Below are 15,310 nucleotides of genomic sequence, written 5' to 3' on the forward strand. Positions count from 1 at the left end.
CTTCTGCCCAGTTAACTTTTAGGGAATGTGGGAGCCTGAAACAAAGAAATTATTTTTAAGGAAGAATTTGTGAACCTGAGAAGGCTGCACCCTATTAAGACCAGAGTAAATACAAACAAATAAAGTGGCAATTTCAGTACAGCAAATTTCCTTACAAAAGCAATCCATTTATGAAAAGTAAAATTTCCTCTAGTTTTTGTCTTACTTCTTACTTTCATCCTCAATGTGTTCTTTGATGCTTTCATCTGTGGCAGTCTTGTCAATCTTAGCAATGGGTAGGACCTTGATGATCTCTTCATAAAGTCCTTCAGGCTCCTACAAATTAGATTTTTAAAAAAGTTTTTAATATTTTGCAAATAAGTATATACAAGTCAAAAAACTGAGCTGCAAACTTTCTCTTCACATCGATATTCATGTTGAGGAGTGTTCCATATCCACACGAATGAATTTTAAGAATAATTTTATTAGTCAGACCAAATTTATCAGCAGAATGTACTCCAAATCCCTGAATTTAGATCTTTCAGAAAATATATATAACAACTGACTGAGTTAAACGTGCTCTATCAGGAGAAATGGAAAATATTTTGGTAAGCTATTATGAGGATATGAAGGATATCACAGAGCATATCATGCAGTGAAAAGACAATTCTTTATCTCACACACTCACTTGCATTATGCTGTTATGTTACTCCTGCAACTGACTTTGGAAGTTGGTTTTTCTGTTGGGAAAAACTTTGGTTTCGGTACTTGTGGACTACGGCTTCTTGTTTTTTTTTTTTTTTCCATCTAATCTTTTTCCCCAAGCCCCAAGTTGGCTTAAACAAATGGCCACTCATACTGAACTAGATGCTGTTGGAGGTTTTTTCTTGTTGATGGTGAGTTTGCCTTTTTGCAATCAGGGGGAGAAATTACAATAAGGTCACAGGGTTTTCTTAGAAAAGAAACTTTTGATAAAATCTATTTGACTACACTTCAACTATCTGTCTGACTGGATTGATCAAATTATGTTTCTTTACAAAATGTTATCCCTTTATCTTGTAACAGGCTCAGTGTGACATTTGATCAGAGTTTATACCCCATAAATAAACACACTGAACTGAATTATCCATCTATAATGGCTTTATCTTCTCCTTTTCTTTCTGCTGAGACTATTTTGGCTGTTGGGACCCATCAACCTGAAGTATTCAATGATCTTTGCTGTTTTGTCCTGAATTGGAGAAGCACACACAGAGTCCACTTGGGACTGTGAGAGGGCTAAACATTACTTTGGATTTCTGAGTAATGCAGAACTTACAATGGATGTATCAGTTAATATAACAAAATTCTCTCAATTCAAAAGATATCAAATTATCTTCACCCTTAATATAAGATACAATGCTTTAAAAACCCCTCAAATCCATTGTAGTGTTTTTCTAATTAAATTAAATAAAATAATCCACAAAGCTAAATTTTCTTAAAATTAATGAGAACACAAAGATACTACTTCAATCACTAAGTCTAATAAAAGCAATTGATTATTTCCTTACACATTTGATTTCCACATCTCCGCCTGTGGCAAACGTGTCTCCTTTATGATTTCCATGCAGAAAGAATTTTACCACAGTACCACAAAGTATTGATGGTGTCTTCTGAAACATTACCTGCATGGAAAACATTTTACAAAGAAAAACATAAATTATTATATTCTTTAGATTATTATTCTATAAAATTTAGGAAGCACTTACAATGTCCCCTGCATTGTATCTTCTGCCGTGTTGCTCAATAGAGGAGAAAACTGCCCAGGATTGTTGATTTTTCTCGGGCTGCCCTTCTGGTCGTTTCACAGTTTCTTTGTAGTCAATAAATTTCACCTGTTTGTCGAGCTTATCGTGACAGTTTTGTAGCCAGTTTGTAAACTCTTTCTGAATGTCCCCTCTTCTTGGGCATTTCTGTGAAACATTCAGAAACAATTGGTCACCTGAATGAATGGCAAAAAACTGTTTCTAATATGAAATAGTATGACAATAAAGCAGATGGTTACCTGAATAGGACAAATACGGGTGAAATGTGTGCCCGGTTGCTTCAACTGCTTCTCCAGTTCCATGAATTTCAGCTTGGTTGCACTGACATGAAATTTGCTATCAGTGAAAAGCACCCCAGAAAAGCGGCTATAGCATTCTTCTGGTAATTTAAATCCTTTCTTCTGGCACCAGTCAAATCTGGAACACAAAAATAATTTAAAAACACACCCACACGCACAAAAACACAGGATAATAACTTATATAAAAAAATATATTTAAATTTAAATTTTCAATTTGTTTTTTAGGTCCCCAAATATGGAGCCCTAGAAGGGACATATTTTATTCATAAATATTCATAAATGTATTTATGAATAAATATATTCATAAATCCTTATATAAATGTACCATGAAATAAATATTAAAACAAAAGTTTGTGATATATTAATTAATTAGTGAAATGTTTATTAAATAATTGAAATAGATTTGCTGCTCTTCTTGCAACATTATCATGATTAATTCTACCTGCCATGTTTGATTTAAGCTTTTATTTACACATTGATTCTTGATCACAGGGATTTCAGTGTCTAGATAATATGTTCTAATCCCGGATAGATATAAATAACAGCGAGAAATGTTTAAAATGTAATGGTATTGTATCGTGGCAACATGGATTTGCTATAAACAGATATATAACTGGTTGACTAAATAATTAATATTACAGCCAAGAAAACTGCAAACTCATTTTGCAGCTTATATACTTTAACCTGTAAGATTTACAAACTCCATACTTTTCTGAATAAGAATCCGAACATGGGCATTCAATTATGCTAAGGCCTTACTGTTGTGCCCATTTACAATTTGTTTCTAATTTTTGAAAGTTTAGGTTTAGTTTTTATGATTCGGTTCATTATTTTTTATTTCGAACCAAAGTAATGTGATCCATTTTGTTCTGCTGAAGCTGTTCTCATGAAGTTAATCAATACCAAAACCCTTTAACCACAAGTGAGAAACTGCTATATACCTCAGTGTACAAATAATTTAAAAACATAGTCTTAAAAATGAAAATCATTCCCATAATAAATAAATACATACCCAGAAATGGCGGTGTAAGGGATGAGCCGTCCGTTCCAGAAACACTGAAAGATGTCCCTCCTTCCTCTTGCTTGACCTGTGGCTCCAGACTCCCTTTCATTATTATAATCATCCTCACCAGGAGCTAAAACAAAAAACCAAATTATCTTTTGAGACGCATTTTACTAAGGGAATTATCAACTATAACACATCTCAGGCAAGCGCAGGAGAGGAAGGGGTTTGGGGCTTGTCCTCACAATAGCAGGAAAAAACCCTCCTCATCCCCAAACAAAGAAATGGTTTGGCTGCCTTAGTTCTGGACTAAATGTCCAGTTTTAGGGAAGATTTAGGGAAGTCTGTTACAGTGGGCGCAGGCTAATTGGTCAAGCTTAAAATCAATCACTGATTATTGGGCATTATTTATTGTGATGTATTTGTGAACAAACCAAGCTCAAACACAAATATTCCAGATATCACCATATTGTAGCCATGGTAACACAATAATCAAACTATCAAGATTATTCTTTACATGTTTACAAAGTAAACGTCCTAATTAAATCCTAAATGAACAATTTATTTGTATTTATTTTATCTCTACTGATGCATTAAATCAATTTAATAGCATTGTCATTGTCAATAAATGAGTGCTAAAGTTTTAGAATTGAACCATTTATAGGGGCCCCTGAATGTCTGGAGGGGTCTACCAGCAGCTACTGAGTTTTCTTTGCATTGATTACAATTCTAGATCTCAGACGTGCCAACAACAAAAAATTATATAGTGTTAACCCCTCTGAGCTTTTCTGATATTTAAAGCAATCTGCAGCCAAGTAGTTATAGAGGTTTAACAGACAGATATTGACTGACTGTTTAACATCTGACTGTTTAACTTCTATAACTGGGAACTAGGAGATAGGAACTAGGAACAGGAACTGCCTAGGAACCTGTTCCTGTTCCTAGAAACTAGGAACAGGAACAAGCTAAATAGCTAGTTCCTAGCTATTTAGCTAGGAAGTAAAATAGCAGCAAATTTGGTTATTTCACAACATACTTTATAACTAGTGACCTTCTCTCCTATGATCTGTTTAGAAACTATAGTGCCATATCAACACAGTCCTCCAGCACTGTCAGCAGCAGAAACCCCCGAACGGCAACATTATATCTATCGGGGAAAACAAATTAAATTTGCTTTGCATTGTTCCCACATGATGACAATGATATAGAATGATCTAATTAAATTTTACATTCTTGATTAATATGGGTTGTTGCTATGTTGTTTTACGGTGTTTAAAGATCTTGTTCAATGTGCCCCTTTTTAACTTTGAGCCACTGCCCCTCCAAAGGTCTCTGCACGGCCCTGTCACATCTGAATACCTTGATAAACAAATGGATCCTCAGGGTAGGTCTCCTTGTCATAAAGGAACGGATGATATCGAAGGAGACCCTCCACAATGCCTCTGTCTGGAGTGGTGGCCCTGAACTCAAATGTGTCTTTGGCTGCATTTATGAATAGAGTCTGCATGTCGTCTTCCACTTCTCTGAGATTCATCGTTTTGTTTTTCAAAGTCACCTGATGAATTTAAAGAAAATGGAACATTAAAGTATTTTAAAGATGTACAGAAGTTGTCAAACCAGTAAGAATTACTGTGATCAGCCTTACAACAATGTCAATTCTTCGGAAATCATCTGATGTTGGAGAGATGTCTGCTTTGCAGTTTCCATTGACCCCGTGAATGTAGTAATGATAAATGTGACTGAAACCCATGAAAAACAAACATTATGACCATGACCCACACATTAGACTTGTACAGACTTAATCTCAGGTGGATGAGTAAACTCACGCCAGCTCTCTGGTCCACTCCTTAAAGTTCTTTTTCAGGTAATTGATGTGGTCCTGAAATATTCCTGTGATGACAACCACAGTGAAGCTCTCTTTCTCAGTTTCTTCAGCGATGATGGTACGAAAAAATTGCTCATCATCTGTTATGTGTGAGAAGTCACCAGGCTGCCAGATGAAGGAGAAATTGTCCTGTTCATCTCAACAATTCCAGAATCATTGTTTTTCTTTGATAAAGTAAAAGCCCTCACCATCCTGTTGAGAATTTTGCTTCTGTAAACGTCCTGTTTCTTCTGTTCTTTTTTCTGGAATTCATCCTTTGATAGAACCAACTCATGAACATCCGGAGAGCCTAGAGGTCTGCTGATCATCTGTTAATTGTAAAACATGTATACTTTTTTTTTTGCCATGTATGTTTTTTTACACATTTAAGCTGACTTAAGAAAAACTGATTCATTTTATATGAAAATATACAACAAAATAACTGTTACTTCCCCATCTGTAATTCTTTTAATGTGTCAAGTACAAAAGTTTGTACTTTGTTTGGAAAGTGGATGTATCAGTATGCTATACCATATAGAAATGTAAGTGACTGTCCTAACTCCTCTCTTGAAATGAATTAAAAATGCTAATGGACTTACTCTCACAGCATTCCCCATGTGGAAAACCGCTCGTTTTCCTCCAACTCCGAAAAAGGAAATGTCACTGTTGAGACTGCGAGGCACATGAGCAGGATGAACATATCCCTCTGCTTCACTAAATTCCACCACAAATTAGATTAAATAAGAAAGAAGTAATATATCAGGGTTCTTCTTAAACAGACTGGTGAAAAGTTTTTTTTTCTGAATATTTTTCAAAACAACAACTAAAAAAATACAACCTTTCAAATGTGCTATTTTCCCTTGTGAACTTAGAGAGTCTGTAAACAGCCCAGTTATTGAGATGCTTGGAGGTCATACCAGACCCATTATCCAAGACAATGATAGCAGGCTTCCCCAATGTTTTGTTAAAAAGCTGTCCAGAATGGAAAGGAAAAAAACACAAGTTATGCACAATTATTAAAATAGAATTTAGGGGCTTCTACTTTGGTTAATACACAATTTATTATGCCTTGTAAGTATTCATTCACATAAAACCTTTACCAACCATCCTTATCTCTATACTCCTGCTTCCAGTGTTTTTTGCTGTTGCTGAAAGAGCATTGTCCACCAGCTCAGCAAGAGCGCAGGCTGAAAGAAATGACACAAAAACACCAGATGGTTAAGGTTTTAAGCTGTATCTCTTGTTCCCAGAGTATGATCACCACTTTGACTACATTAATACCCACGCAGTGATTTCTGGCCCTCGATAAAGTATTCATTTGCCCCACTTTCAATCAGTGTGTTGTAGTGAGGAACAAAGTTAATCTCTTCCTCAACTGAAGACAGCAGGACTTGGTCTATTTTTTGTAGCAGATAGAGGGTGGTGCCATCTTTCAGTTTTTCTGAAATGAGTGAAAGAATAATATTCTATGTTCTCATTAGTGTCTTCCTCTGTTTTGTAAACATGAACAGGTTTACTTACCAAATTTATCAGCATCCACTATTATTCTGTCAGTTGTTGTCAACACAAATGTCTCATTTGAAGGGACAGAAAATTTCTGTGGGGACAAAAAACAATGATATCTGATCCAGTTAAATAATTTTTGAGAACAGACACTGATGTGGGATGAAAACTACTGGCCATTTATTTACATCAGTGGTGCTCATTTACCTTGGAAAAAGGACATGATAGGAAGACCTTTTTTGTGATTAAGTGCAATACTTTGGGAAATTCATATAATTTTCATAGTAACTTATGACTTATGTGTGGGGAATAGATATTTGATACACCACAATTTTTAAGTTTATAAGAGGTCTATAATTTTTTATTGTAAGTACACCTCAACAGTGAGAAACAATTAGCAGTTAAAATGACTAATTATTTTAAAAATAATAAAATATGAATTTATGAACCTTCTTTCCAATTCTGTTCCTCACAACTGATCTGCAACTGTGGTGAAATGTTTACCTATGTGGAGAGTTATAATATCTTATTGTTGAAATTTAGCATTAAATCAAATCCCATATTTTTCAAGTTGAGAATTTTCAGGCATATGAGAATTTTTATGGAATAAGAAAAAAGTATAACTTTAAAGAAGGCAATTTAAAAAGTTTAGAGCTTTTTAAAAAATCCATATTCTAAAAACATGCTAACACTGTAAAAGATGAACATACAATCTGACACTTAAACTGTATCTGTTTTCACAACTGTGACCCTGTCCTAATACTCTACTTTCACACTTGTTCTGCCCTTGTGTCCTTCAAATGTGCGTTCATCTTGAAAGGGTTTGAATGCGTAGTGTGTCCCACATTCTACACATCTGGCTTTTACCCCGCCCATTTTGTGTCCGATGCAGACTTTAGCGAAGTGCATTACCCACAATTCATTGCTGCATGTGATTGTTTGAGACAAAAGGCAAGGTTTTATTTTTTTTGTTTTTATAGAAAATTCAAATATGACAAGGCACACATTAGTAACAAGTTTGATAAACTGAGCAGAAAAAGAAGAAATAAAAAATAGTCAGAGGAAAGTAAAATAACATGTTACAAATGCAAGACAAATTTCAAATCTTAAATTAGGCTTTTGTGATGTTGCAACGTTTAAGCACTTTCTTAAATAAAATTATTTAACTTTAAAAATGGAGGGGATTTTGTGGATAAAAAACTTAACCAGATATTAAATTGTTAATATCATAGTTTAACTCTTCATCCTGTGAGAAGACCAAATTTCATTATATTAAAACTTAAAGATAGAATAGATTTCTTCTACAATATCTTTCTAAAAACATTAATGAAGTTGCAATTGAAAAGAGGTGTATTGTCTCAAAATCTCATTCATAAAACGCACAGGAATTTATATTTATTTCTAATTTCTTTTGCAGAAAGTCATTACAGAGAAGATTTAATGCTTTATTACGAAACTATCTATCCATCCACCCATTTTCTGTACACCCATGTCCCTTAGTGGGGTCGGAAGGTGCTGGTGGCTATCTCCAGCTAACGTTCCGGGCGAGAGGCAGGGTACACCTTGGACAGGTTAATTATGAAACCAATATCTTAAATTTTTTTGTGAGAGTGGAATGGAAACCTATTCGGTTTTTATTTTCTGTAGAGATCTTATCATAATTTTTAAACAAATGTTTTCTTCTTGATTACTTTCTTGTAACATTTTTGGTAAAGACACAACATTCATAGATTCTTTTAAAAGGGATATTTTAGTTCCATTAGTCTTTTTATTTTTCACAATATGGCATCAGGGCTTGTTTTTTCAAATTTTATATATGTTGTATGTTTGTCCTTAACTTAATTGTAGTTAGCACATTAACTCCAGTTTATAACAAACTAACTTTTAGTCACATAAAAGACATGTGTTTTTTTTTTGTAACAGCTGAATATGCAACCATGTCTCCAATAGTCAAATCGCAGACTGTTGAATCGATTATTATTACATTTTAATGTGTATTTTTTGTCATCCTGAAAATATCACAAAGTTCACAAAGCAAGCTAAGTTTGTCACAAAAAAAGAAAAAAAATCAACTTTCAAAATTGAAGTATTCAAATATATTTTGTTTCACTCTGCTGAACATGTGTGATTACATCAAACTTTGCTCCATATTCAACAAGTGATAACAAAACACATCTGAACAGTTAAAAATATCCAGCAATGCCTTTGGTAAGCAAAAATACCTTTACTGTATATTTAAAATATTTTTTTTGTTGTTGCAGTTGTACTTCTTAGCAACATAAATGCCTAAACAGTGACTAATCCCACCATTTTAGATGTTGAAGTTACGACACAGCGTCGAACTGTCCCAATTCTCAAATCTTTGCAAGCTTGCAACCTCCATACTCAAACCCTAATGTGCACTTCAACTGAATCCACACTTCATTTAGCGGTGTTGGGTACAGCCTGAGTATTGGGATTGGGCCTGTGAGTTTGCGTCTGAATTACTTTCATTTCTCTTCATTATCATCTAGTTTGTTAGAAACTGTGATGGTTTTGACCAGAAGTTTTATTGGAAGGCCATGCTGCATAATGTGCTGAATTTTCAAGATAAGCTCTGCTGGTCTCAGGTACTTCTTCTGCCAGGATGTTTCGTTTCACCAAACCAAACCATAACTCCACTTGGCAGTTGGTTTCTCTGGTTTTGCCAGTTCCATCTATTGTCTTGTGTCTCGTGTCATTTCAGAGCCCCAAACTCTGAGCCCACTTCACAGTGGGATGATCCCCATGTAGTTTTTCAGCAGAACATCAATTATACCAGGACGAAGTAATGATGTTCTATGTCGGTTGACTCACTCGACAGAAAGTCGGACTGTGCTTGGTCCTGTATCACTTGAAAACCAACAATGCTGCTATGTTTTTCAGTGAAGCCTTCTTCTGCTTACGTGTTGTTGACTATCTTGATCCTTGTTCTTCTTGTTTTGCAAAATGCAGCTGTCGAGGTAGGTTTAACTTGTTTTCACCTAATGGGTATATTATTTTGCATCAAAGAGTGCACAGATGTTACTCATCTCAGTGGCATGCTGTAGACTTTGGCAGTTCAGTAGGTATGCAAAGCAGAATGTTGCATACTCTTGTGTGCCTCGGTCTGCTAAATGCTTGGGTCACAGATTTTATAACATGGGCAGACCACAGATGCAACACTGACGTTTTTCATGCCAGCAGTTTGTCCATATACAATGTAAAAATGCTGTGGGAAGGTACACAGAAATACCTTCCTTGTTGAAAGATATAAGCACGACAGACTACTGATGGGGTGTGGCCCATCAGTAGTCTGTTTCAACCTGTGCAATTTATATTCTTGTTGTGTGTGACAGTTTCGTTTTTAATTCCATTAGTCAATGGGAAATGGAAGGAATGCTATGGCTGTTGGTGATAAATTTGGTCACAGGCAAGGGAGGTTTATCCTTGCCCATGCCTGGCAAAACTAAAGTGTAATATAAAACTTGCTTGTCTTGATCAGGGATTTTCTGGACAACACTGTCTGTTGTGTCAAGGTGGAGAGGGTAACAAGTGATGACTGTCTTAGATGTTGTTCCAAAATCCTTATTCTTGTCTCTGTGCATAGGTGAACCCCAAATGGATCTATTTATAGATGTTGAGAATAACCCTTAGATGTTTCTTGAGTACTTACTTCTTTAATCCCTTTCTGAGTTAACATGAGTTCAAGTATGAATTCATTGTGGAGTCTTGTACTCTTCTTTAACTCAGATTATATTTTCCTTAAGACATCTTTGTTTAGGCTTTTTGTAATGTTCTTGCATACCCCCAATTTGTTCAGTTGGTGTCTACTTGAACATTGAATAATAGTAATGGATTATTTGCTGGTCTTAATTGCCTTTTTTTTTGGTGTGTGACCTCACCGAAATGTTTCACAGAAGAACAGTTTTCTATGTAATCTGATTCGAGGTCGAGGATGATTTTTTTCTGAAGGTGTGCTTTGCATGACACCCATTAAAAATGCATTGTTCATGAGGATGAAAAATGCATGAAAAAAAGAGACTTTTTTTTTTTTTACGACTGCTGTTCATATTCACATGCTAATTATTTTCTATTAACTTATTATATAATGTGTCAGTCCAAGGGGGAGGTATTTGACTTTGACCATATTTGGTTTTATTTTGTTCTGCTGTTTCCTTGTTATCTTAATTTTAAACATTTTAGGGCCTGCATTGCACTTTTTGTAGTCACTTTGGTTGTCTTCATATTGTCCTTTTTTGTCCCTTGCTTTCATTCAGTTCCTCTTAGAATTAGTGTCTTTTTTTGTCTTCTTTTCCATCCTCATTTCCATCCTCATTTCCATCCTCATTTCCATTCACATTTCCATCCTCTTTCCTATACTCTTTTGTGTCCTTTTTTCCTATATGCTGTTCTGACTGTGGCTGTTTTGGATGGATTTCTGCTTTTCCCTGTGACTGCTCCCTGTCCTCAATCGTATTTTGTCCTGTGTATTCAGAGTAAACTTCTTGTGCTTAGATATACTATGAAGACTTTGTGTGTCAAAGCCTTTATAGGGCTGAACATATGGTTGTCCTTTTCGATCCCTTGTCCTTGTCTTAATGGGTTTTCTCCCTGAGTTTGTGCCTTTCTGTCTTCTATTACATCCTCTGTTCTGTCCTCTTTTTCTGCTGCTCTGACTGTGACTGTTTTGGATGGATTTCTGCTTTGACCTGTGGATGCTCATTGTTCTCAATGGTATTTCATCCTGTGTAGTCAGAGGACTTTTCTTCTCTTATACCACCCTTGGCTTCATCTTTGTTCTCGCTCACTCTGGCTGTAGAGGAGCTCTTAACATTACCCTTCTCACTGATTTCTCTACCTAATGAGGAACATATCCAAAATAAAATATATTAGGTGTAAATTTGGACATACAAAAAATTTCCAGCTTTTGGCCGCTTTGGATTTTTGTATTAGATTTTCACATGCGCGACTGTACAAGGAGTTAAGGTGCCTTCCTTTACAAGTGCCTTTCAAAGAAAAAGGGTACCTCTGGTTCATGTTTCACTCACTCTTTGAATTGCTTACCAACGGCATCAAGTTCATGCATTTGGAAAAGGAAATTATGTATATGAAAAGAAATATACTCTATTTGTAAAAAAAAAAAAAAAAAAAAGAAAAACAAAAAGAGAAAAAAAACCCTGGTGATATTTGACAAATAATACCGTGGACAAAATAATCTTTCTGGATTCATAAACCCATTTTGCTACCAGTGGTCTACCTCAAGAAGACACTCAGGAAATGCCATCCAAATCTGATGTATTTTCAAATAAGAGCCATTCAAAATAAAGTCTATTTCACACATAAATATATATCCAGATAAAAAATTATAATAACAATGTAACAGAATAACTTCACACTGATTTTCATTCAGTGGATCACATGACTTGGACGCTATTTAAAAAACATCTTTTTTTAAAAAATATAGAATTATGTGAAAAATATAAGGGCTAAAATGGAATAAAAATAAAAATTAGAGTGCCTCATCTGTTCACTCTAGTACAGTGTTTCTCAACCGTTTTTGGGCCAGCGCCCCCCTAGCCTTTATCCAGGTCCCTCACCGCCCCCCACCAAAGAATTTGTAGGCTACTTTACTCTGACTATTATTTTATTATTAATATTACTATCACTAGTGTTGATGATGTTTTGATTTATATGTTTGTTTCTGTATTTATCATCAAAAATAATTTCCCAGAGAACAAAAAAGCCATGGGAATAGAAATTATTTTCACAGGTGTCTACGAAAAATGCAATGAACATTCAAGTTAAAATTGGTAAACCTAACAGCAGCCAATCAGAGTGGAAACAATATTCTTATTTTGTGCCATTTTCTATTTGTTAAATATTCCACAAAATGACCAGATAAAAGATGTTCAACATGCCAGTTTAAACTTTGAACTATTTGCAAAACAACTGAGCTCTGCAACATTAAAACATGGATAGAACCGTAACTACATTAATCATAGCTCTTCTTCTCTTCAGTGTTTGTCGGTTTCTTTTGGTGCAGCTCTGTGCTGCCTTCAGGAGAATGGGACATCAGAGTACCATCCATAAAATTTCACCCACATGGCATTTATTGTGCAAACCAGAGCTTTCAGTGGAAAACCAAAAGTTCCAGGTCCTTTAATGCTATAGAAATATGAGACAGAAACATGGATTATATCTTTATATAGACCTGTCTATTGATTTATTGATTTATAGATTAAAACTTTTACTGGACAGAAATTACAAATGTAACCCAGTCTAAATTAAAGGTATTTTGTTTGAGTTAAGTTCATGAAGGGTGAAATAATTTAAAATGTGTTAAACATGTTTGCTTAAATATGTTAAAATTGTTATAAATAAGTGTTAACAAAAAGCTGTATTTACAGGTATTTGATGTAACAGGATATAATAAGTTAAAATATTTGGGAAATATGTAGTTAAAATAGAAAGAAATCTTTACCATATTTTATTTGTAAAATGTTTGTAAGAGGAAGTGGTGTAGAGCACAGCAACCTTACTGGTCCGTGGTTGGCTGAGGGTCAGGGGCAGATGGGAGAAAGGAGTGAAGAGACAGGAAGTAATGAGAGAGAGGGAAAGAAAAAAAGAGACTAGAAATTTCCTGCAGAAATTTTAAGGGGCCTGCCAAAGTGTGCCCGTCGGATTGGACCCAGCGTTCCGATGCTAAAAATTAGCCTTAATGCTAAAGAAAGCTTCAATGTAGTCACAATGTAGTCAATAACCTGTGGAGAGTCTGAAGCATGTGGACTACGCTGTACTTGTACCATTCAGTGTGTTAAAATTAATGTATAAACTAAAATATCCAAAAATGCTCATGTTAGCATGAAGACTATCAGTAGCATGTGGGGCATCACTAGCATGTTGTCTGTTATTGACTTACTCCATTCAGTATACTAAACTTGGCAAATAAGTAAGAAAATTAACTAATAGGTTATTTTAGGTAAAATGCTAATGCGTGCAAGGAAGTGCACTAGTGGGTAGCAGTGAAATGCTAATGTTTGTGCTAATGTTAATAAACTGCCTTGCTGTGCAAGGCAGTTCACTATCCTGAGCAAACAAACATAAAAAAAGCTTAATATTATTGCACCGCCTACGGCGGTGCACTAACGTGTGGGAAGTATGCAGGCTTTTATTTTGAAACTTTCAGTAAGCTTCATTTGAAATGGCAACACTAATCCCATGTGTAACAGTGGTTTGGTTAAAACAGTTATCTAACACAAAAAAGAGCAATTACATGATGTAAAAATTATCAAGGCTTTTATTTTGAAAACTTTCAATAAGCTTCATTTGAAATGGTCACACTAATTGTAATAGTGATCGGGTTAAATCAGTTATATGATGCTCAAAGCACAAGTAGTTCAGAATACCAGCCAACTCCTCCTCTATAGTAACAGACAGTTCCGCCATGTTGTAGTTCTGACATGCTGCTCAGGCCTCTGTTTTAACTGAGACTTGGCCACAGATAGAACTACAGCTATGGCAGTTATGGCTGCTGGTTTGTAGTCCAGAGCAGCTGAGGCCTCCTCTGTAATGGTTCCACCATGTTGTAGTTCTGACCTTCTGCTCTGCCCTCTGTATTAAAGTGTTCCGCCATATTTAGAACTACAGAGTCTTTGTAGTCCAAACCAGCAGCTCTATCTATCTATGTATTCTGTTGCTATAGCGATTAAGCCTCTGCTAACTGCTGTGTGTGTGTCAGAGACTTTATCTAACTTTATGAGACACCCAGTCAGTTTTAATGGAAAAAGCAGTCCGAACGACTGCTTCCCGTTCAGGATCCGGAAGGCCGATCCAAAAACCGTTTGAAGCATATGAGAGGGCTATTTCTCATCTCATCTATTACCGCGATTCATATCTGTAGCTTATTCACAGTAACTGCAGTGATGAGAGAAAAATAGTGTGCGCTGAGCTCAGAAATTTTTCAGAAAAGTCTGAAAATGAATGGTGGAGTGCCTGAAGGTACCCTGTCACTTGATTTTGCTCTGAAGCACCTTGACAAAAAACCGTCAGCCTTAGAGAAATTTTGAAAACATTTTACCGGAGCAGGCATGCGTATAAATGTCATGACCGACTTTCATACCAATAGAGCAATTTTTGCACCCATGAGAGCGATTTCAAAATTACTTTGTGGTCAAAATTCCACTCAATGCAAATTCTAGATTTATGAATCAGGATCATTAGGTGATTGTTTCTTAAAGGAGGCCATTCAGCTTTTGCTGATTTATGATTTATTTTGGAGAGAGGAAGTCTTTTATTTTGAAGAATGCTTAACAGGATCTAGTTTTGTCTTTTGCCACTGTCGAGCCTTCTGTTGATTTCGGTTGCTTGGTTACGAACAGCCGTTGCCATTTTGTTCAGCAAGTGTACTGTTAAAGAAAATCTGAACAGAAACTGTTCAGCAAATACGTCTGAGCCTCCGTTATAATCTCCCTTTAGCCATTTCCCAAATCAGAAGCTACAATCGGAAGCCAACTTGAGCTTCAATCCAGACAGTCAAGAACGCCGCTACAGCTAGAGGACCGGACTGACGTTTCCTTCGGTGCAGTCCCGTTCTGTTTAGGATCCTGCTCAGAGTACGCATGCTATTAATGGTTTTAACCACAGTGCAAAGCAGCATCCGTATCTCTACATGTTGTAGACCAAACATGAAAGGAAACCTGACCAATTCATGTAAGCCACTGTACTAGCCTAGCATAATACCGCCACTTCCTGGACATAAAATTATCATGTTTTAACAAGATACATATCACGTTTTAACGAGATACGTATCACGTTTTAACAAGATACTATCACGTTTTAACAAGATACATAACACGTTTTA

The 15,310-nt window shown here is 35.7% G+C and overlaps 1 protein-coding gene across 1 annotated transcript in view; it reads right to left on the minus strand.

Moving 5' to 3' along the window:
- Positions 1-15,310, minus strand: part of LOC103149815 (structural maintenance of chromosomes flexible hinge domain-containing protein 1-like) — a 47,966-nt gene that overhangs the window by 30,755 nt on the left and 1,901 nt on the right. The window contains exons 2-16 of the mRNA XM_016680192.1: positions 6,469-6,544; positions 6,233-6,388; positions 6,052-6,134; positions 5,786-5,919; positions 5,547-5,661; positions 5,157-5,276; positions 4,910-5,073; positions 4,729-4,822; positions 4,443-4,638; positions 3,093-3,216; positions 2,021-2,198; positions 1,725-1,928; positions 1,527-1,640; positions 206-315; positions 8-35 (exon numbers count right to left, since the gene is read on the minus strand). Coding sequence (XP_016535678.1) covers positions 8-35; positions 206-315; positions 1,527-1,640; positions 1,725-1,928; positions 2,021-2,198; positions 3,093-3,216; positions 4,443-4,638; positions 4,729-4,822; positions 4,910-5,073; positions 5,157-5,276; positions 5,547-5,661; positions 5,786-5,919; positions 6,052-6,134; positions 6,233-6,388; positions 6,469-6,544 — 1,896 coding nt within the window. The remainder of the gene's footprint in view (positions 1-7; positions 36-205; positions 316-1,526; positions 1,641-1,724; positions 1,929-2,020; positions 2,199-3,092; positions 3,217-4,442; positions 4,639-4,728; positions 4,823-4,909; positions 5,074-5,156; positions 5,277-5,546; positions 5,662-5,785; positions 5,920-6,051; positions 6,135-6,232; positions 6,389-6,468; positions 6,545-15,310) is intronic.

Source organism: Poecilia formosa, unplaced genomic scaffold (genome assembly GCF_000485575.1).
Source record: "Poecilia formosa unplaced genomic scaffold, Poecilia_formosa-5.1.2 Scaffold236, whole genome shotgun sequence".
NCBI lineage: Eukaryota > Metazoa > Chordata > Actinopteri > Cyprinodontiformes > Poeciliidae > Poecilia > Poecilia formosa.